Source organism: Limanda limanda, chromosome 1, assembly GCF_963576545.1.
Source record: "Limanda limanda chromosome 1, fLimLim1.1, whole genome shotgun sequence".
Classification (NCBI taxonomy): Eukaryota; Metazoa; Chordata; class Actinopteri; order Pleuronectiformes; family Pleuronectidae; genus Limanda; species Limanda limanda.
Genome location: NC_083636.1, coordinates 41,708,772 through 41,731,949, shown reverse-complemented (window position 1 = coordinate 41,731,949; position 23,178 = coordinate 41,708,772). Strand labels below are relative to the sequence as shown.

General features: G+C 41.1%; 1 protein-coding gene, 1 long non-coding RNA gene and 3 other non-coding genes across 5 annotated transcripts; 2 read left to right on the top strand and 3 right to left on the bottom strand.

The window, feature by feature from the left end:
* Window positions 1–1,521: 1,521 nt before the first annotated feature.
* Window positions 1,522–1,593, bottom strand: trnap-ugg (transfer RNA proline (anticodon UGG)). The gene has a single exon. It is a non-coding gene; the product is annotated as a tRNA-Pro (tRNA).
* A 677-nt stretch (window positions 1,594–2,270) lies between these two features.
* trnap-ugg (transfer RNA proline (anticodon UGG)) lies at window positions 2,271–2,342 on the bottom strand. Its single transcript has one exon. It is a non-coding gene; the product is annotated as a tRNA-Pro (tRNA).
* Window positions 2,343–2,711: 369 nt separating this feature from the next.
* Window positions 2,712–2,783, bottom strand: trnap-cgg (transfer RNA proline (anticodon CGG)). Its single transcript has one exon. It is a non-coding gene; the product is annotated as a tRNA-Pro (tRNA).
* A 4,490-nt stretch (window positions 2,784–7,273) lies between these two features.
* On the top strand, window positions 7,274–13,225 carry LOC133014387 (transmembrane protein 218-like). The gene is made up of 3 exons (XM_061081619.1): window positions 7,274–7,383; window positions 10,464–10,566; window positions 13,091–13,225. Exons 1-3 carry the CDS (start codon window positions 7,274–7,276, stop codon window positions 13,223–13,225), a joined length of 348 nt encoding a protein of 115 aa, XP_060937602.1.
* A 7,378-nt stretch (window positions 13,226–20,603) lies between these two features.
* On the top strand, window positions 20,604–21,717 carry LOC133011594 (uncharacterized). The gene is made up of 3 exons (XR_009680758.1): window positions 20,604–21,135; window positions 21,255–21,348; window positions 21,440–21,717. It is a non-coding gene; the product is annotated as an uncharacterized LOC133011594 (long non-coding RNA).
* Window positions 21,718–23,178: the final 1,461 nt, after the last annotated feature.

The window sequence follows — 23,178 nt, the reverse complement described above, 5'->3', positions numbered from 1 at the left end:
GCTGTGGAACAGGATCAGCTGATTGAGATGTCCACAGACTCTGTCAGGAGGAATATGTATGACACACAGCCCTTGTTAAGTTCTGGATAAGTTGCCAGACAGATTTTCCAAAGCTTGCTGCAAAAGTAATGAGGTGTCTTTTGCCCTTTCCAACAATTTACCTGTGTGTTTTTATACACTGGCGTACTTGAAGAATAAATACAGGGCAAGGCTTGAACCAGAGAATGACATGAGACTGTCGCTGTCTTTCGCCACGAATATGCCCAGATATCACACTGATAGGTCTTTCCCTCTCTCCACACACACACACACACACACACACACACACACACACACACACACACACACACACACAAAGTACTACTAAGTACTACTCACCCACCACCCTCCCCCCAACACTAGCAGTAGGTGGGATTTGCTGCTGGTGATCATGAGGTTAAACTTAAGTAGGCCTCAATTGTTTGTGTGATATTGTATGATTATCATTTGTGACATATTCTGCATTACTTTGTCATCTTCCCTCTTCAGTTGTAGCCCCAGTTTATGTTGATTGTTATTGATCACCGTTACTTTAACGTTCTCTCAACATGTCAGCTACAAGTCTGTACATTTAAGTCATGAACTTTATATATTGATGTACATTTGGTTCTGAGATGCAGTAGAACTACAAACTGCATTTAAATTTTGTTTTCAATTATTAATCAATGAAAATCAACCGTTTTTGTTGTTTTTTTACACAGATTTTTTTAGATTTGTTTGAGGTTTTTAAGTAGATATATCTAGATTTGTTTGAGGTTTTTAAATAAACCAACATGGAAAACCAAATGTTAAAGCTTCCTTCTATCCACATACACGCACGCACACACACACACGTAGGCACGCGCGAACCCATGACCTAGACCAAAGAACCACAAAAACGAATTCTTTGCGTTAGCGGAAATTTCGGGAAATATTGTTGGATGTTGATTTAGTTGTAATGAAACATCCTGGCCCTTAATTTCTATACAATCACTAAAATAGGTATACTATACCTACTGTCTCCTGCTCAAAATGTAAGCGAATTAAGTATAGCTTAGTTGGACAGTCCAATTTCGCCCAATTTGAGTCCTAGGTCAATTAAGTATAGCTTAGATGGACAGTCCATGTGAAAGGAACCTTTCCGAAAGCATCGAGTTCGGCAATCGCTGTTGGATGTTGACCAAGTTGGAGTGAGATATCCTGGCCTTTCATTTTTGTACGATCACTAAAGTAGGTATACTATAAAATAGGTATACGTTACCTAAAGTCTCCTGCTCGCAATGGTGGCAACATTAAACGCTGTATATTGATATTTGCATTGTATATATCTAAAGAGGTTGACTTAGTTTGATTGAGATTTTTCAATAACTCTTTTTACAGAGATAACCATTGGGAAGTCAACATTGATATTTAGAATGTAGCCCAATTCTAGTCCTACGTCAATTAATTATAGTTTAGATCGACAGACGACCTTCAGGGACAGTTTGGAGGCGGCTTGGCAAAGGGCTCGTCCAGGATTTTAACCCGGGACCTCTCGCACCCAAAGCGAGAATCATACCTCTAGACCAACGAGCCACGTAAACAGAACCTTTTCGAAAGCATCGAGTTCGGCAATCGCTGTTGGATGTTGATCAAGTTGGAGTAAGACATCCTGGCCTTTCATTTTTGTACAATCACTAAAGTAGGTATATATAAAATAGGTATACTATAGCTAAAGTCTCCTGCTGACAATGTTGGCAACATTAAACACTGTATATTGATATTTGAATTGTGTTTCTCTAAAGAGGTTGACTTAGTTTGATTGATTTAAGGTTTTTTCTGTCATTCTCTTTTCAGTCCTAGGTCAATTAAGTATAGCTTAGATGGACAGTCCACGTGAAAGGAACCTTTCCGAAAGCATCGAGTTCGGCAATCGCTGTTGGATGTTGACCAAGTTGGAGTGAGATATCCTGGCCTTTCATTTTTGTACGATCACTAAAGTAGGTATACTATAAAATAGGTATACGTTACCTAAAGTCTCCTGCTCGCAATGGTGGCAACATTAAACGCTGTATATTGATATTTGCATTGTATATATCTAAAGAGGTTGACTTAGTTTGATTGAGATTTTTCAATAACTCTTTTTACAGAGATAACCATTGGGAAGTCAACATTGATATTTAGAATGTAGCCCAATTCTAGTCCTACGTCAATTAATTATAGTTTAGATCGACAGACGACCTTCAGGGACAGTTTGGAGGCGGCTTGGCAAAGGGCTCGTCCGGGATTTTAACCCGGGACCTCTCGCACCCAAAGCGAGAATCATACCCCTAGACCAACGAGCCACGTAAACAGAACCTTTTCGAAAGCATCGAGTTCGGCAATCGCTGTTGGATGTTGATCAAGTTGGAGTAAGACATCCTGGCCTTTCATTTTTGTACAATCACTAAAGTAGGTATATATAAAATAGGTATACTATAGCTAAAGTCTCCTGCTGACAATGTTGGCAACATTAAACGCTGTATATTGATATTTGCATTGTGTATCTCTAAAGAGGTTGACTTTGATTTGAGATTTTTCTGTCATTCTCTTTTCAGAGATAACCATTGGGGAGTCTACATTGATCTTTAGAATGTAGACCCATTCTAGTCCTAGGTCAAAAACATAGCTTGGACAGACAACCTTCAGGGACAGTTTGGAGGCGACTTGGCAAAGGGCTCGTCCGGGATTTGAACCCGGGACCTCTCGCACCCGAAGCGAGAATCATACCCCTAGACCAACGAGCCACTTACACCATACTTTTCCGCAGGCACTGCCAAGACTCTTATGGCCACTCGGAACAGTGAAGGAAGAGTCTTCCTGTTCAATGCCCAGAACAAAAGCGTGTTCTGTCCTTCGGCTATCTCAAGGTAGTGACTTAGCTGTAGTGCAGGAGTGGTCCCAACATCCTTCTTCTGCCTCTTATGGTATGCAGCAAACAGCCCTTCTCCTTCTCTAAGGTCCTCTTGCTCTTCTTCCTCAACAAGAGGCACAGGTTGCTCAGTCTCTGCAGCATCATGCAAGATCAATTCTGGCAAAACATGTAAAAACAATAGCATAAACAAAAGAGCCCTTATTACCATTTGTGTTGGTGATGCAGTGTGTTAGACTGAAATACTTAATTATTGTTGCAGTCAATTATATCAGATTATGTGGGGAAAAAGTTACACTAGACTCAGTAACATTTACCTTTAACACGTTGTGCCACCTATGTCTTGGCGTCACGACTGACCAGGACATGGGGCTCCACCCACAACAGAGAAAAGGCTGGATCCAAGGCAGCTGCTTTGAGGTAGACTGGATCTGAAAAGGGGGCAGTGATCCCATCTTGTGTCCTGGCCATTTTCATGTTGATGAAGATTCCAAGAAATCTTTTGTTCAGTGATGCCTGGAGACTTCTGACCAGGCCACTCAGGAAACAGACTTGAGGCTTCAGCTTCTCAAGGTGGTGGTTGAGGGACAAGATGGAGGGAACAACAGCACTGATTGTGATGACCTTCTCCCCCTGTGTCAAATCAGTCGCTTCTCCAAATGGCTTCAAGATGTCCACCAACTCCTTCAGCAGATTCCACTCCCGTGCTGTGAATGACAACTCCCTGTGCCCAGCCTTTTCTAGAACAGCACCAAGCTTTAGATGATTGCACTGGAGAACTGCCTTCACTTTCCTCAGTGTTGAGTTCCATCTTGTGTTGACTGCAGCAGGGATGCCTTTCTGTTCCCCAAATTCAGCATCAAACACATCTTTGAATGTTGTGCTTGTGTGCAGCAGTGAGCTGAGTTTTGATAACTTTGAAAGAGAAGGAGATACCACTTTTGTTTCTTTCAAACCATCTCCCACCACCAGCTGAAGAGTGTGCGCAAAACACTGCAAGCGCTGTTTCTTCGCCATAGCAACATCTACTGTTTCCTGATCTTCCAGGGTTAAGTCACACCAGAGCTCAGGGTCATCAAGATGATCTCCGTCATCGTCCTCCTCTTGTTCACTGGGGAAGCACACAGTGAATGCTTTTTGCATGTTAGCAGCATTGTCACTAATAATGTAGTCCACTTTATCTTTAATGTTGTATTCATCACATATTGCCTCAAATTGGTCAGAGATTCTTTCAGCTGTGTGGGAGCCTTTGAAGCGCTCACAGGCCAAGAGATTGGACTTTAGCTGTATCCTCTCTGCCTCTTTTTATATCCAGTGTACAGTGACACCAAGGAATCCCCTCATCTTTCGGTCAGACCAAATGTCCACAGTGACTGAAACATGGTCAGTGTTGCTCAATTGAGTTTTTAGTTTTGAACGTTTCTCTGCAGCGAGGTCCTCTGTTTTTGATGTCAGTGTTCTGCGACATACTGGGCTATACTTGCTGTCAAGCACTGTCAGAAAGTGCCGAAAACTTTTGTTTTCCACAATAGACAGGGGCAAGTTGCAATCAATAATCAATTTTATTCTCATTATATATGCTTCCACTAGGAAACATTATCAGGACACACTCGGTAAATTTTCACTGTTATGCGGATGACACCCAGTTATATTTGTCAATAAAACCTGATCAAATTAATCAATTAACTAAACTTCGAGCATGTCTCAAGGACATAAAAACCTGGATGACCCGCAATTTTCTCTTATTAAACTCAGATAAAACTGAGGTTATAATACTCGGCCCTAAACACCTTAGAGAAACATTATCTATTGATATAGCTGCGCTAGATGACATTGCCCTTGCTTCCAATGACACAGTCAGGAACTTGGGAGTGATCTTCGATCCTGATTTGTCCTTTAATAGTCACTTAAAACAAATTTCTAGGACCGCCTTTTTCCACTTGCGTAATATCTCAAAAATCAGACATGTCCTTTCGCAAAAAGATGCAGAAAAACTAGTCCACGCCTTTGTTACATCGAGACTGGACTACTGTAATTCACTATTATCAGGCTCCAGCAGTAAGTCGTTAAAGACTCTGCAGCTGGTCCAAAATGCCGCAGCACGTGTCCTGACAAGAACTAAGAAAAGAGAGCACATTTCTCCAGTATTAGCATCGCTACACTGGCTTCCTGTTAAATCAACAATAGAATTTAAAATTCTCCTCCTCACCTTCAAGGCCCTTAATGATATGGCACCTTTTTACCTTAAAGAGATGTTAATACCATATCAACCTACTAGAGCACTCCGATCCCAGAATTCAGGTTTACTTGTCGTCCCTAAAGTCTCTAAAAGTAGAGTAGGAGCCAGAGCTTTTAGCCATCAAGCCCCACTGCTGTGGAATAATCTCTCACTTTCAGTTAGGGAAGCAGACACGCTCTGTTCGTTTAAAAGTAGACTCAAAACCTTCCTTTTTGATAAAGCTTATAGTTAGAGCTAATTAGTGCGGCAGAAAGTAACTCGCCTTATGTTCCAAAATTGATTAAAAGGCAAAAAACCCTGATGATGCTAAGACGCACAGGGATTTATGACACAAGACACACGGAGCTTCTCTTTCCTGCTTCTCCTGCTTCTCCTTCCTTTTCTCCATCCCTAACACATCAAGGTAATTCTTATCTCATCAGTACATGTTACTAACTTGACCCCTTTCCCGGAGTTTCTGTGCCTTAGCGCCCGCGGATGCAGGGCCACAGCTGTGGCCGCACCATGGATATGATTGTGGATCAAGTTCTGTGGATTCTGTATCGTGCCTGCTGATCGTAGTGGTAATGGAGGATCCTTTGTCGTGCTGGCATCGGATGATGGTGGACCACGACCGAGGCAGCAGCTGATAATGGATTCTAACTGGCGGCAGTGGACAATAACTGTGGACTATAGTGGATCCCATCCTGATGCTGGAACGTGATCTTGCTGGCTGCTGACCAGAGACTATGCTTGCAGCAGGACTGCTTCACATATAGTATTGAAAAATGTTTACCCTCATCGATGCTGCTAAAAACTTTAATCCTGATGATGTTTTCTTAAATCTATTGCACTTGTGTCCGTCCTGGGAGAGCGATCCCTCACATGTGGCTCTCTCTGAGTTTTCTACATATTTTTACCTGTTAAAAAGGTTTTTAGTAGTTTTTCCTTACTCTTGTTGAGGGTTAAGGACAGAGGATGTCACACCATGTTAAAGCCCTATGAGACTAATTGTGATTTGTGAATGTGGGCTATACAAATAAAACTTGATTGATTGATTGATTGATTTAGTTGGAATGAAACATCCTGGCCTTTCATTTCTGTACAATCACTAAAATAAATATAATACTGTCTCCTGCAAAGAATGTTAGCGACACTTAACCTCTAAAGGCTGTGTATTGATATTTCCATTGTATATCTCTTAACAGGCTTACCTACTTTGATTGAGATAACACGATTCCAAATAAACAGGAGTTCCAGCTTCTCATGAGATATGGGCATGCACAGTGAGATTAAGAGAAATATTGTTTGATATTTATGTCTAGATACACCTTTTTGCCCAGACAAATATTCCTGTATTCCTTACCACAGAACTCCATAACAATTGACATGCCCAATTTGTCAGAAGACACAGCTCGTCCGCCTTGTCAAGCACCTACAGGAGACCCACAGAATTACTTCAGCAGAGGTAAGCAAATTCAATTCTTTTTAATTTGACAAAAAAACTTTTGCAATATCTATTGTAACTGTAATGTTTTTTCCATTTAAAGCTAGTAAGGGCCCGGGCACCGAACAGTAGGAGACCGTGGGATGCCCTATTGAAATTTTACGGATTGCTTTTTATTTTAACATGCTCAAATTCTTACAAAACTTTGCTGAAAATTTGAAAGTGGTGAAAATGTACGTATTCTGGAGTAATTTAAATTGGGCTTGGCAAAATGGCTCAACAGAGCCCCCTTGAATGCAGCTCCTGAGTTCACCGATCTTCACGAAAAATAGACACACTGTTGTATCCTGTTCAGATGCACAAAAAAGTCTTAAGGAGTATTATGGAAAAACTCCACTCCTGCAGTGACATTGGTCATAGATCAAAGGAATCTTTGATGTCTTGTTTGATGTTGAATCCTTTGATTCAACAACAATTACATTGATGTACAGCGAAGGTTCATCCTTCGCCAAAGGAGACGATGTTGTCATAACTCCACCGTGCATTGTCCTATCACCACCTAACTTCTGTCTCATGATCAGAGTCCAAGCCTGTACTACAGTGCTGCTCTACTTTGGCTCGGACATCAGTCCGAATGTGATGTTTTACAAACAGATGAGCAGATAAACCAGCCTGTGACTCAACCTGCTGATGAAACAAAATGTCGAGTACCGTGCTGGAGGTAGGGACGGGAGTTTTCGTCGTCGCTTTGATTTGGATAGCGGCTCTTGTGTTTGGGATGGTACTGCTGAGAGCATCCGAATCAGCCAAGTGAGTGATTGGACAAACACAGGCGCACACGTACACACACAGGCACACACACACACAGCCACAAACACACACTGCATTTGAATAAATGTACAGAAGTTAGAGAAGAAGAGCCCACATGTAGTCCACCTCACACAGGAGTCCGTCAATGCCACATCCTGTTAACATTTCCTCCAAATGAATGTTGGTTTGCTTGTCAGGAACATGACACACTTTAACTGCATTGGTCTGGTAAATTCGGCAAGTTCAGGTTAAACAAGTGGCATTTTATTACAATAAAAACATAAACTGGCTCACATACAGTATTTGAGGGAGGAACATGTGCATGAATGTCAAGACACTATGGAATAAGACTGGAGGCAAAGTCGTTAAACATTGTGTAAACCATTGTTTCAATACAAGAGAGAAAATCTCTCAGACAAAGATTGCAGCTGTCATATCATTTCTTGGCACTTAAACATTTAAGAGTCTACCCAAGAGAGACTAGCACAATATTTTACTTATTCTTAAATTATTCTTATTATTAGGGCCTGAGCACTGAACATTGGGAGGCCCTATTGAAATTGTAAGAATTTTTATTATTATTAGGGCCCGAGCACCGAACGGTGGGAGACAGATCAACTTCAAATTGAGATGAGTGACATCTAAACAAGATGGAGATACAAAATAACCCAAAGATCGATTTTTCGTCACACCGTTGCGTGGCGTCAAGGTTTGATTAAACGCCATCAAAACACAAGTTTCTGTATCTCTGACATACATGGTCCAATCGAGTACAAACTAGACATGTAAGACAAGGGTCCCGGCCTGATGACATCTACACAGAAATCATGACTTAAAGTCACAGCGCCACCTGCTGGCTACAGGAAGTGACATGTGTCATACTTTGATTAACTGCTCCTGGCTGCTTTACAATATACAGCTCAAAAGAGTTCAGTCAAGTCCTTGGATCATGGTCAGAATTGTGACATTTCCTCAAACCGGATCATCCTTCGTCAAAGGACACGATGTTGTCATAACTCCACTGTGCATTGTCCTATCACTACCAAACTTCTGTCACATGATTAGAGTGTGTGTCAATATTTCCTCAGTGTCATAGCGCTACCTACTGATTCGCAATGAAACAGGAAGTACTTAGTTAATCCACTCTTCATGATCACAATCCTGACCTGAACACATTCATATGTTAATATTAGTTCAGGGTCAAAGCGCCACCTACTGATCAGTGTGAAAATGAAGGTGTGGTAACATTGTCCAATCTACACAAAATTGCTCACGCTACATCAGAGCGCCTACTTGAACAGATCTATATATCTGTGTGTAATAATAGTGATGGCGCCACCTCCTTGTAACAGGAAGTAAGCTTTGTTTTACAACTATCATTCGATTTACATATAATTCACAATGTGATGTGCAATTGATAGCCTGCACCGTAATGAGTATAAGCAAGCAAGGATCGACATCGCGTGACGGACGCAGGAAGTGAAGCGTTTATCCTTTCCGCAGTGCGCAAAACGTAGGCAACGCGTAGACGTGCGCTTGGTCATCGATTGCTCTCTCCACTGACCGCAGCAGGCTTCAATGTGCGTGTGCTCAGACCCATCAGTGCAACAACATAGCCTTAGTTATTATTAGTGTTACTATTATTATTATATATTATTATATATTATCATTAGTGCTGTCAGTTAAACGCGTTATTAACAGTATTAACGCAAACCCATTTTAACGCCGTCAATTTTTTTAACGCAAGATTAACGCAGAGCTGCAGCTTCAGTATCTGTGTTCGCATCCAGTCTGACCTGCTCCCGCTTTTTGTTTTAATATTTCGCCAACTAAAATATATATTTTTAAGCTATTGTAGCGTCCCCGCTTACACAGGACACGGAACTTCTTCGTGGTTTAGTAACTTTTATTATCCTCTACACGAACATGTGCACTTCTCGCTCTTACTCCGTCACTCGCACACATCAACAACCCTTCACTTCCTCATTGACCCCCGATCCCCAACAAAACCAGCCAATGAGGACCTGGCATCCCCACAAACCCCATCCTCTTGGTCCAAACAGTCACATGTCCCACCCGACCCCTTCACTGACCCTCAGGATATCAGAACGCTCCTTCAACACATTGTTTTACTGAACATACGTCAAAACCAAACATCAAATCAATCAAATTTTATTTGTATAGCCCACATTCACAAATAGCAATTCGTCTCATAGGGCTTTAACATTGTGTGACATCCTCTGTCCTTAACCCTCAACAAGAGTAAGCATAAACATAAACCCAGTCCGTTACACTATTAGGCTGAGGCTATATGTTTTCATTTATTTCAAAATAGGGTACTTCTTATTTCATACATTTTCCACAAATATGGGGAGGACTCAAATAGCCCTACAAAGTTCTGTGTTTAATTTATTTCAAAGTAGGCCAACACTTGGCTGTGTATTTTGTTCGTTTGTTATTTTTTTGCTTGTCTGTTTGAGTAGCTAGCTGAAAGCAAATAAGTAGTAGGCTAACCTTTTATTGGTAACCTAACTGTTAAGGTTCATTGTTCTTGAAATAAGAGGCCTGACTGCTATGTTCACAGCAAACTTGAAAAAAATAAAATATTAAGCCATGGTTTAACTGCACTATAGGCGGAGTCCTTGTTTACCTGAAATGTGCACTTTATAATTTTATTTTGTACTGCCCTGTTTGGCAATGTTGTTTTTCAATAAAATAAAACATTTGCATGAAGCAAGCCAATCCACTTTTCCATGTTGATAAGAGCATTAAAACGAAAAAAAAGTTATGGAAAAAAAATAAATGAAGGGACATTTAGAATAGATACAAATTTGCGATTAATCGCGATTAAATATTTTAATCGTTTGACAGCACTAATTATCATTATTATTATAATTAAATTATGGAACTGATTGCTGGAACCATATACCAAATCCCTGTGTATCCCTGTGTGAGGTGCACAGCGAACACTGTGCACCTCTGCTAGATGCAGTTATAGTAAAGTTATAATAGGTGGAAACTTGGTGCATGGTCAGTAAGTTACTTGTGTGTGTGCGTGTGTGTGTGTTTTCTCTCGCCAGGTTAGGAGTGATCCCTGTTTTTCTTCTGGCTCTCATCATCACTCTGGCCCTGGTGTGTTTCCCTCGCAGCCGAGAGACAACTCCCCCTTTCAAAGAAGTCCAGGTGAACTCTGCTCACTAATCTCTCACACGCACACACACACACACACACACACACACACACACACACACACACACACACACACACACACACACACACACACACACACACACACACTCTCATCCACAGTCCCTGTGAAATCACTCTTTAGTCCGCATTTGGGCTGCTGCTCTTCTGGTGATATCTACGTAGCTTAAGGGCGTTTTAGCAGTTTGTATTCACAAATTCATGGGTGGCTCATGATCTAAATATTAACACAGACCGAGAGCTGTCAGTGAAGTGTTGCTTAAAGCTATCAGTGGAAACACTACAAACCCAACATCTCTGCTAACCTAAGGGACGACAGTGCCAACGTAAAGGGGCAGTTTTCTTTCAATGTCCCGTGCCTTGTTTCCTTTAGATCTGTTAATTAATGTAATACTCAGGTGAGCTGCAGTGCAGTGCCCACACTGATCAGGCTTCTAGATAAAAAACTGCAGCATCTGAAAATAAAGAGAAGCCGAAAATCCGAATTTTCTTTCTGCACTAATGAGAGAACAGTATAATAACAAACTTGCCATATCTTTAAATACATTGTTGTACATTAAGTTATTCACTGAAAATATTCCAACCCGAATCAATAAGCACCACTTGACTTCATATTGTAGCTTTTAGCCATGATTGAATGCAGGACTGACTTAAAAGGATAGTTCACCCAAAAGTCACTCATTAGTTTTTCTGTGTTAGATAACAAGAGGCTCTTCACCATTACCTCTTAACTTTAAGTGGTGGTGTTCATACTCCAACTTGATTAATATACTTTTGGGAATTGAATTACAAATCCAATGTTAATAACGTTAGCAACAGACCAAAAACAGTATTTAATACGGATTTGGTTGATGTTCTAAACGACAGGTCTGATGAAAGCAGCCAAGCCTTTTGGGATTTATTATTTGCAGGTAATTACAAATTAAATCTAGCTGTGCGCACATTTGCACAAGCTCTTCTCTCATAAATACGGTAGCTAAAGCACAACCTTAAGCAAAGTTGTCCATCAGTGGTGCTGTATGTCCCAACCACTCGTGCTGCAGATAGGCTAAATCAAATCAAAATCAAAGTTTATTGTCACATGCACCAATGACAGCATCATTGGAGCAGTGAAATTCTTGGGACATGGCAGTCAGCATCTACACAGTAGACGGGCTTTACAAAAATTAAAAAAATTGACATACTATATAACATATACAGATAACATATTAAAATGAAGCAGCAGTTTACAGGGTGAAAGAGTGGGGGATATTAAATTAAATAATATGAATATATGTGAGGTAAGTACCTATTAAGTGTGACCTGTGATCTTGTGACCTGGCAGACAAAATCTACTTTGTTCAAAAGCAGCAGTTTACCGGGTGAAGGAGTGGGGAATATTAAATAAAAAAATAAAAAAGAATATATATGTAGTAAGTACGTAGTAAGTGGGACCTCTGATCTTGTGACCTGGCAGGCAAGGGCTTTACAAAATAAAAATAAAATAACATACCATATAACATATAACATATTACATAGAAAAATGAAGCAGCAGTTTACCAACAGTTTGAAGCGGGGGGAATATTAAATTAAATAATATGAATATATGTGTAGAAAGTGTATTTGTATAGGTGGTGGAGCATTGTATGGGTGGTGGGCTGTTCACAAACATACATTCAAGGCTGCTGCTTGCTATTGAACAGAGCCTATGAGGATCCCTTTATGCTGCTAGTGTTCACTCTTATATTTAGCTCACCTGGTGGTGAGGAACAGATATTATGCCTTTGTCAAATGTAGATTGCAATATTAGGTATCAATTCGATTTGTAATTGTTTTAAATCAGATTTTCTTCACTAATGGGTAAAGACGTGAAAAAACAAATATGTTTTTTCCACATATACTGTAAACTCATCAGTTTAAAAAAAATCTTGATTTGTCATCTACTCTCCCTTATAGATGGACCCATACTCGACACATAGCCACAAGTGGTCCTCTACTTCATTGAAAGTTGCAAATCACACAACCACAGTTGACACAGTTATGTTAAAAAATCTGTGTTAATGTGAGCCTGGCATAGCATTCCCTTTCAGCAGATTCATGTGATTAGTTTTGTTGTCAATGTGAACTCAGCATTTAATGCTGATACTCTCACATGACATCATTCTGCAAAGTGAAGCTCAAACATCCAACTGAAGCAGCAGGAAGCGAAACTAAATTAAAGTAGATTAGCTTTTCAAGGCAACAAGTAATTGTTTAGTTTTCTTTGTGTGTATCAGTCTGTCTGTCTGTCTGTCTTTGTAGCGAGTGCCCGTTCATTGCTTCACATAATCCCACAAAATCTATCTGTTTCTACACAATGGCTTTATAAAAGCTCTCTTATGACATCTTGTGGTTCATAGAAGAAATTATGAATTTATTAACAGACGTGTTTCCAGTGCAATAGATACTGTTTACTAGATATGCTCTCATGTTATGATGAACTCAAAATACTGAAGTGATCATGTCTTTCTTCACTCTACAGATAGTGGACAATTTGTTCATCGTCCGCTACGTGCTGCTGGCAGTGGTGAGCGTAGTCTTTCTGATGATGTTCTTCATGCTGCTTCCCTTTCATTTCCTGGAGCCGGTCTATGCCAAGGCCTTAGGAACACATTAGAGCCGTCAGGGTCAGAGTTTGCAGCAGGATCACATCACTGATTGTATACAACTTAAGACAAACAGGGCCTGGTGAGAGCCCCCACCCCTTCATGTGGAGACGGACCATACAATGCATCCCAAACAGAAACACCAGGAGAGCCAGTGTCTTCTACATGACCCAGTGTTGGCTGGTTGTTGGCTGTTTATGCAAAACCAACAGTAACGGTGTTTCAATGAGGAGAGACTTGGTTTTTACTTTACAATATTTATTTTGTAAACACACAAGATATGAATGTTTACGGTCTGTGGCATTTAGACCCCTGTGAGATGTCAGGGTTAGAAGGGGGCGGAGCAGGACATCGAACAGGAACACCCCCCCGGGGTCTAGACACTGGTGGTGGTTCATCAGTCAAGCGATAGTTTTGGATGGCCCATTTCCGTGAGAATTGTCTTATTGGACTTCGCCAATTGTGACATCCTCTGCCCTTAACCCTCACAAGAGTAAGGAAAAACTACAAAACCTTCTTAAAAGGAAAAACGTAGAAACCTCAGGAAGAGCCGCATGCGAGGGATCCCTCTTCCAGGACGGACAGAAGTGCAATGGATGCCACGAGTACTAGGTATATTGTCGGCAGGTTGTTGCCTTTTTAGTCCGCGATCAGCTCCCACCGTGATCGGGTGCCGCCGTAATCACGATCCGCTGACAGTCTTGGGATCCGTCATCAAGGTCCATGATCTCTGCCAGCATGATGTGAGATTAGGCATGTAGTCGGTTGAGGTCGATGAATATCCTACTGGGGACTGGAGGAGATTGGGGTGGAGGAGGGGTTATGCGCGTCGCTGAAGGACGCCTGACTGTGGAAGAGAACAGAAGGGATTTTTAAAGTTTGCCAGGTCCTGAATGATTGGCTGAAAAGCCCGCGCCAGACTTGATTGGGCATTTAGAAACGCCCACGATCAGCTGATCACTTTGCAGGTTAGGTGCTCCGTAGATCAGCTGACCGTGTGCAGCTTAAGTCTTCCTCACTGAACTTGCGCTGAGCTTCATTTGATATTTTATATCATTTCATTCATCATTTTAGCACTAAAGGGATTTTAAGACAACACTGAAATACCACATTATTTTACAAAGATGTTAAATATTTACATATATAAAATATGTTGGTTCCTTTAATCCTGTGTTAGAGACAGTACCTTAAACACAAAATGACCCATTGCACTCAGTGATAAAACATTTAAACTCTGAACGTGATATCCCATTTACATCGAAGAAGAATGAGTGAAGAATGCAGATTGCATACGTGTTTTCGTCCACTGGATAGACTGATAAACAGTGTTAATAAAGAAATGTTTTAAACTTTGGCTATTGTGAATTACTTATTATTGTTTAGCATCATATCTTGTAGCTAAACATGACATACTATATTCAGAGACAGTAGAACAACCAAAATACAGTATTTTATTAATATCAATATTAATGCATTAATAAATCAATGTACCAAATGTTACAAATGGGAGATTGTGCCTCCCATTTTCTTTTTATGGTTCTCCACATTGTGCTGAAGTGCTAAAACAGACTGATTTGTGCTGGCTGTCAACAGACACTTTAATCACTCCTCACTTTGATCTTGTGTCTTCTAACCTCTAGCCTTCTGCCAATTTATTTTATGTGGCTCACATGGGTTTGCCATACACATTCATTTGATATCATGAATTCATGGGATTGTGATGTTGATATTTTTTGTATGGTTGCAATAAATGAAATCCACGTAACATGTCGCCTGTACACAGGCACGTGCACAGACATTTTTGGGGGCAGGTGCTCAAACCTCTCTTTTCTTGGCATTATGCTGCAAATTTTGTAAATGAGATAAAACAATGTTCTGCATAATAATCGAGTGACTTACATAATCTCTATAAAGCTGACAACACAGTACACACACATTTTTGTTCTACTTTTTTCTGAGAGAGTTGAAGCACAAGCAGCATTACACTAATAATATACCACAATATGCCTCACCAGACTGTCATGTAGCTCAACTTAAGACCTACCTTTCATTTCTATAATTACGATTTTAAATGAAACAAAACTAGTGAACTTGTCTAATTTGTAGAACAGTAAAACTGCATTTAAATTCTCTGCCTGCCTGCCTGCCGCCACGGAGCATGTCGGGGCGAAATTCTCACAAGAACTCAAATAAATGCCCCGTCAGATATCAAAACACATTGGGGGAATTGATGACAGAGAGAGTAATTTGTATTCTTAAATATTGACAAATGAAGAAAATATTGGGCTCCAGCAGAAGGTGCACTTTTCTCATCCCGGGCAAAAGGGCATGTGCTTGAGCACCACTAGGGGTCTATCTGTGCACGTTCCTGCCTGTACATCCTTTATTAGCAATGAAGATATAGTTAAATATCAAACAAAGATTGATGTTGGAAAGTAACTGTTACTTGGGGATGTCATTTAATGTTATAATCCAAAGTCATTTATTTTAATAGGAACGTGACCCAATTATGAAGGAGGCCAAGAGAAATGCCATCGTTCTGGAGCTCACTGATCTGCAATTTGAATATTTTACACTTTATTGTAGATGACGATCATGAGCCTGTTGATGAGTTCCAGGAGAAAGAGGAGGATGCTCTCCACCTCAGGATCTTAGAGAGCGAAAGCTCATCCTCAAATGATCATCCGTTCACGACGATCAGTTCCACCCCTGTTCCTCAGTCACAAATGTTGTCTTCTAGTCACTCACCCGTGACAAAGAGTAACCCACTCCCTTACACTCCTGCGCATGGGTCCATGAGTCTCCTTGAGTCTCTCTTCCTCTAACCTGCCGGGGCACTTTAGTGGCCAGCCGAGTGAATTCTTGAGTGGTGCAATGCCAAGGCCCGCTGACTTCCTGCATATGGCAATGGCATGGGTGAATGCTGGAATGAAGGGCAACATTGATTTTACCAAGATAAGGAGCAGCATCTCGACACAAGTAAGAACTTGATATTACCCTAAAATAGAAATTTCAAGATGTGAACTCACTTACACAGGGACTTAAATTACTGGATTTAGATTCCGGAAAGGTGAAAATTAGACCATGGAACCACCACATACAACAATTTATGTGTTGCACAGGTGTAATATACAGAACATATGATGCAGACTACAAAAAGAGGCACAGTGCAGTTTTCAGATTATGACCTGCTTTCTAGCAGATGGTGTTGCGTGTTAGTGTCAAGGCGGGAAAAAGTTGACATCTGTCTGATTCTATCCAAAAGCCTTGAGACCCTGGATAGTTCTGGTGCAAGGTTCAACATGTGGGCAAAGCATCTTATAAGAGTGAGACTGTGCCAATTTGAGAGAGAGAGAGACAGATCCAAACCCTTGGCAGACAATCCAAACAGCCAGCAAAACAACACACAAAAAATAGTAATGACCATGTGGCCCGCCCAGTAGTCATCCTCTTGAATCGTAACATTTAACCCATCAAAGGAATCTTTCCTGGCTAAACACACTGGAAAAGATAAAGCTACACTCCAGCCAATCCCTATAACAACGTCGATTATTCAAAATCGATAAATCTTATCAAAAAAATGTCAAAAAATGCAACCGTTGGAGCGATTTAGAAAAGTCTTCAAATTTAATTGTACAGAATAGTAATGTATGGCCAATGCATTGCCACACATAATTTGCAGGTTCTACCCAGGTTTGAACTTAGATCACTGGATTCAAAGACCAAAGTTGTTCTTAAGTAAGTAAGTGTGCTATAATGAATTACATTGTATACCACAATCCTAAATCTCAACTACTGTACAGAGTGGCATGATTAGTCACTTTTTCAATTCGGCTGGTTAAATGCACAGAGGATTTGTTAACCACACATCTACCAGCAATCCGCTCAACAGGAAGAAATGATGCTGCGTATGATGTGTCTGTGCCCTGTAAGCTCCAAACTTCTACCGGCTTTCCATAAAAATATCTGTCCTCCCAAAATACTGGCAAATATAGCACCATATTCACATGTCAATGGCAAACTAAGCTGTTTTCAATGAATTATAAATGCTTGGTTTTCACCACTACTTTCAAAATTGCTACGAAACATTCATTGACTTACTGATTTATTTTTTCAGTGTAATATTTAATCCCCGATGGACTGCACAGTGACAAAACACTGCTGCTGCCTGTTTGGCTACAACATACATCTCTGCTCAGTTTGATTATTATTTTAAATATAAAGAAGAAACAATATAGAGCTGAAATTCCTTCATAATTTGAACTTCAATTGTCTTATTGTTGTTATTAAACTTTCTCAGTATTCCATTAAACCACTCAACACTTTTATCCAAAGCATATGTAAATATACTTAACACCAGAAAGAATAAACTGGGCCTCAGTCACATACTCATCCCATATGAAGTTGCAATTTAAAAGCTGTTTTAACCGCTGCTTTAAGATGACAAGGACAGGTGAAGATTTAATGTGAAAACCTCACGTCACTCGCGTCATCACCTGATGGGCTCGTCCAATCACAGCCTCGTGAAGGCAGAGTCTGTATCCCGCAGACATGAAGCGGCTCTTGTTAGCATGGTCGGAACGAGTTACTCTGTTTTCGGGGTAAATAACTTGCTGAAGTCGACACGACGCTGTTTCCCTGGAGGAGAAGACAAGTGCGTGGGAAAGCAGAGCCGCGGGCCTGGTGTGGACGAGTCGAGGCGGAGAAGACGGGCGCACAGGCCCTAAGTTAAGGTATGAGCTACTAGCTACAGAGCAGCCATGCTAACTATTAAGCTAACTCGTAGATCTGAAAAGCATGCCTGCAACTTTGGGATAGCGAGAAAGTTGCTAAAATACGAATAGAGCATCGAATAGAGTGCTTGAGCAGAACTAGTGCATGTGTAAATATGTATGAATTACTGAAATATAACAGTTTGTTCTCGATAAGTTTTTTCATCAACGTGAATTTTTTCTCTGTATATTTTTAGGAAAGTCTCCGTCTCTGATGCAAATGGAGGTGCCACGAACCGGAGTGACGGTAAAATTAAAGAAGAGATGTGCTATGCTGTTTAAAATACATTCTCCAGGTTCACTTTATCTGATCCATTTCATCATTGTGTTTTCACAGCCTGAGCCCCCCCCCACACACACACACGAGGCGATCACTGCGCGTTAGGCCGAGACTCGCTGAAAGTCCGGATTTAAAGTGCGGAAAATGAAGCCATTGTATGTAAGTAACTGTTTAGGAATTGTTTGGATCTTCCAACGGTGATGCAGCAAGGCTTTTTCCGTTTATAATAATAAAATCATGTCACTTATGTTGTTTTCCAGCTGCCTGTACTATGACGTACAAAGACACACTATACCAACAACTATATATACATTTTTATTATTAATATTGTGTGGGAGGGGTTAACCCCATGTGTGCACTGCAATGACCCGGGGTGACCAATAGCGACACTTCTACCAGCCAATCATGAGTGATTTTTCGTTTCAAGGGACTGTGGTTTCCTCCAATGGTGAGTAGAGAGGGGCTCTTGCCAGCGGCTTGACTCCGATTCATATGCTAATTAGATCACACATTGCTCCGTGCGGCTTCGCGAGACCCCCCGCCGCTCTCCCCTTTGTTCTCCAGATCCCCCCACATGGTCTGTTTATGCCGCTTCCCTAAGGTTATTGTCACTGGCGAACGCGGATGTCGCGTCATGGAAACCGTAGGTAAATGGAGGGGATTAGATGTGTCCGTAGAGATTTCCTGTGACAGTAATTCTGCTTTTTATCTAGTGGGTCTAACTGTAAGTGGCAGCTTTCCTTGTGTAAAATGATGGAAAGGCCGGAGGAGGCTGAGAGATGAGAGACATTGAGTTACTTAAAGGCAGCTCTTCCAGAAAAATACTGCAGAGGCCTCAAGCACATGTTATGTGTCTCACTACCAAACACAGACATTTACCACTGCATGAAAAGAAGCGTTTGTGTCAATCTGTGTCGCAGAGAAGTGTTGGCACATCCTTCGGTTAACGACTTTCACACGTATCTGCAGGCAGCAAAGGAAACGCTCAGGGTTCCTGCAGTTGTCAAGCCTGTGAGCTGTTGAGATTTGCCCCCCCTGCTCCAACTCCTAGAGGACGCTTTCACATGCAAATGACAATGCTCTGAGCTTTACAAATGCAAATCAGTTTCCCTGAGAGCAGATAACACCAATGTGTAAGAGGCACCAACAAACTATCTGGCTGAGTAAACCAGGCTTAAAATAAATATTAAACCTGAAATTTTAAATTGTTCTTGAGTAAGTAAGTGTGCTATAATGAATTATATTGTATACCACGAACAAAGGTCAATGCAGTCAAAAGAAATGAAACAATGCACTTTATTTCAAATTTTTATTGTCATCCAAAACAATCCTAAATCTCAACAACTGTACAGAGTGGCATGATTACAGTCACGTTTTCAATTGTGCTGGTTAAATGCACAGAGGATTTGTTAACCACACCTCTACCAGCAAAGAAATGGTGCTGGGTATGATCATCTGTGTCCTGTAAGCTCCAAACTTCTACTGGCTTTCCATAAAAATATCTGTCCTCCCAAAATACTGGCATTAAATTCACATGTCAATGGCAAACTAAGCTGTTCCATGAATTATAAATGGTACCTTTTCACCACTACTTTCAAAATTGCTATGAAACATTCATTGATTTAATGATTTATTTTTTCAGTGTAATATTTAATCCCCCATGGACTGCACAGTGACAAAACACAGCAGCCGGCTGTTTGGCTACAACATACATCTCCACTGGGCACGTGGGCGGCTGTGGCTGAGGGGTAGAGTGGTCGTCCTCCAACCTGAAGGTCGGCGGTTCGATTCCCAGTCTGAACCATCTGCATGCCAAAGTGTCCTTGGGCAAGATGCTGAACCCTGAACGGCCCACCATAGAATAACTAAGTGCTGCAAGTAGATGCACTGTATGAATGTGTGTATGAATGGGTGAATGTGAAACTGTACTGTAAAGCGCTTTGAGTGGTCTTCATCAGACTAGAAAAGCGCTATATAAATACAAATCCATTACAAATCCAGTCACTCAGTTTGATTATTATTTTAAATATAAAGAAGACACAGTATAGAGCTTAAATTCCTTCATAATTTGAACTTCAATTGTCTAATTGTTGTTATTAAACTTTCTCAGTATTCCATTAAAACAGTCAACACTTTTATCCAAAGCGACTTAAGTGCATTCAACTATAAGGTTACGAACACAGAACAGCATGAATCATGTGTGTAAATGTACTAAACACCACAAAAAATAAACCTGGCCTCAATCACATGCTCATCCCATATGAAGTAACCGCTGCTCATGTCACCCGCTCGCGTCATCAGCTGATGGACTCGTCCAATCACAGCCTCGTAAACACAGTGCAGCAGCGTCGAGTGTCCCGCAGACAGGAAGCGGGTCGTGTTTAGCTTGTCCCGTACGAGTGACTCTGTCTTCGGGGTAAATAACTTGCTGAAGTCGACACGACGCTTTTCCCTGGAGGAGAAGATGAGTGCGTGTGGAGGCAGAGCCGCGGGGCCGGTGTGGACGAGTCGAGGCGGAGAAGACGGGCGCACAGTCCCTGAGTTAAGGTGAGAGCTAAGCTAGAGACGCCATGCTAACCACTAAGCTAACCCTACATCTGAAAGCATGTCCGCCACTCTTTGGGATAGCGAGAAAGTTGCTAAAATACGAATACAGCATCGAGTGCTGGAGCAGATCTAGTGCATGTGTAAATATGTATGAATTACTTAGATGTAACAGTTTGTTCTCGTTAAGTTTTTTCATCAACGTGACTTTTTTCTGTATGTTTTCACAGCCTCAGCCCCCCCCCCACACACACACAAACAAAGAGGCGTTAGGCTGAAACGCTGAAAGTCCGGATTTAAAGTGCAGAAAATTAAGCCATTGAATGTAAGTAACTGTTTATGAATTGTTTTGGTGTTTTTTTGCTGTGGATCTTCCAACGGTGATGCAGCGCGGCTATTTCCGTTTATTAATAATAAAGTCATGTTACATGTGTTGTTTTCCAGCTGCCTGTCCATGACGTACAAAGACACACTATGAGCCAGTATGATCAGACCAGACCTTACATCAGCATTGAGGAGTTGTCGGAGAAGAAAGAGGGTAAGGTTATATTCATTAAATAATTTTCCAGTTACATGTAAAGGTGTATGTTGTCATTGAACTGTGCTAATTTTACTGAATGTGTTTACAGCTGATTGAAGCGGGACAGATGACATGGATCCATCCTTCCACAGCCAGGAGCCCACCGACCTGTGTCCCACACTTCATATAAGACTGGAAGCTACACTGATCTCACAGCTACACACCACAGACGTCTACACACTGGAGAAGATTCAGACAGAGTCCCACAAAGAAGTCATGACCCAGAGGCTGCAGAGAAACATTTCAAGCCTCATCTGAGTTTTTGTACAATATTTTTGCTGTATGTAAATAAAGCTTTCACTCCACATATACCTTGTTCACATTTGTTCCCTGTACAATATGTTCACCTATAGCATCACATGAATGTTTAGTTTTAATTAACTGCAGTGCTTTTGGTAAAGGCTTATTTATAAATAATAATAAATATTAATATATACATTTTTATTATAAATATTGTGTGGGAGGGGCTTACCCCACGTGCGGAATGCTGTGACCCCACGTGTGCACTGCAATGACCCATAAGGTGACCAATAGCAACACTTCTACCAGCCAATCACGAGTGACATTAGTTTCAAGGGTCTGTGGTATCCTCCAATGGTGAGTAGAGAGTGGTTCTAGCCAGCGGCTGGACTCCGATTCATATGCTAATTAGATCACACGTCGCGATCGGTCCGCGAGGCTCAGCGAGCCCCCCCGCGGCTCTCTCCTTTGTTCTCCAAATCCCCCTTAAGGTCCGCAAACGCCGATAGACCCACCTTGTCTTCACTGGCGAACGCCGAGGTAACATCATGGAAACAGTTGGTTACAGCAGGGGATTAGGCCTGTCCGTAGAGGTTCACTGTGACAATAATACTGCTTTTCGTCTAGTGTACCTGGTCATTTAAAAATGTTCTTGTACTAGATTTGTCATCCATGGTTTAAGCCATTGAGTAATGCTGTCCCCATAAAAAATGCTTTACCTGATTTGATACCAATATCAATGCGGTTTTAATAGGGTCTACCAGTTAAATGGATGGTACAACTTAGGTGCTGCCAGGGGATATAAGTCTACATTTGAGATTTCGTGGCTTTTCTAGCCCTTACAATTGCTCAAAATGCTTTCAACTAAATATAAAGCATTGCAGTAGCAAAATGAACATTTGCTAAAGAGGAAAAAGTGATTCTGCAAATGTTACTGCCATGATGGAGATCAATGCCTGGCAGTCAGATATGGTGAAATGAAAATAATCAAATTATCATATTGATCTGGTTGGCCCAATATTATTGCCAGCAGGCCAGTTTTTAGCAATGGGCTGTCATTTGCCGACCAATTGTGTAATTTATTCAAAGAACGTAAAGATGCCATGATCAACTCGGCCTGCAGACTGCGTGTGAACCCCGCTGGCTGCAAGTTTTTTTTTGCCTGTGTAGTCACATTTTATGAATATTGAAATTACATCAGGCCAAAATGAATACACGTCCCTTGTGTGAAGCCAACAAGACGAATGATTTGTGACATGTGAATTCCACATACAGGCAGGCAGACAAGAGATAGATTTCAGGAATTTGATGAGATGTTTTAAAAAGAACAGGCCCTTTCATGTCTTTTAGAAAACAGGCTCACATGATTCTGAGAAAACCAAAATAATACAAAAAAAAGATGAGGAGGTGAAGCTTTCTTTCAGGTTCAAATTGGACTTTGATTATGATATTCAACAGTGTTAATGGTGTGGATCACAGAGGCATTTGATCATGTCTTTGAGTGAACACGGGTCAGAGAGCTGAGCCTCTGCCTGGCAGGGCTGTGGA

What these genes read in the sequence shown, in the direction of transcription:
- LOC133014387 (XM_061081619.1), top strand. Translation starts at nt 7,274, where the DNA reads ATGTCGAGTACCGTGCTGGAGGTAGGGACGGGAGTTTTCGTCGTCGCT. An exon ending in AGAGCATCCGAATCAGCCAA is followed by an intron (nt 7,384 to 10,463) that starts GTGAGTGATTGG and finishes TTCTCTCGCCAG; the next exon opens with GTTAGGAGTGATCCCTGTTT. An exon ending in CCCCTTTCAAAGAAGTCCAG is followed by an intron (nt 10,567 to 13,090) that starts GTGAACTCTGCT and finishes TTCACTCTACAG; the next exon opens with ATAGTGGACAATTTGTTCAT.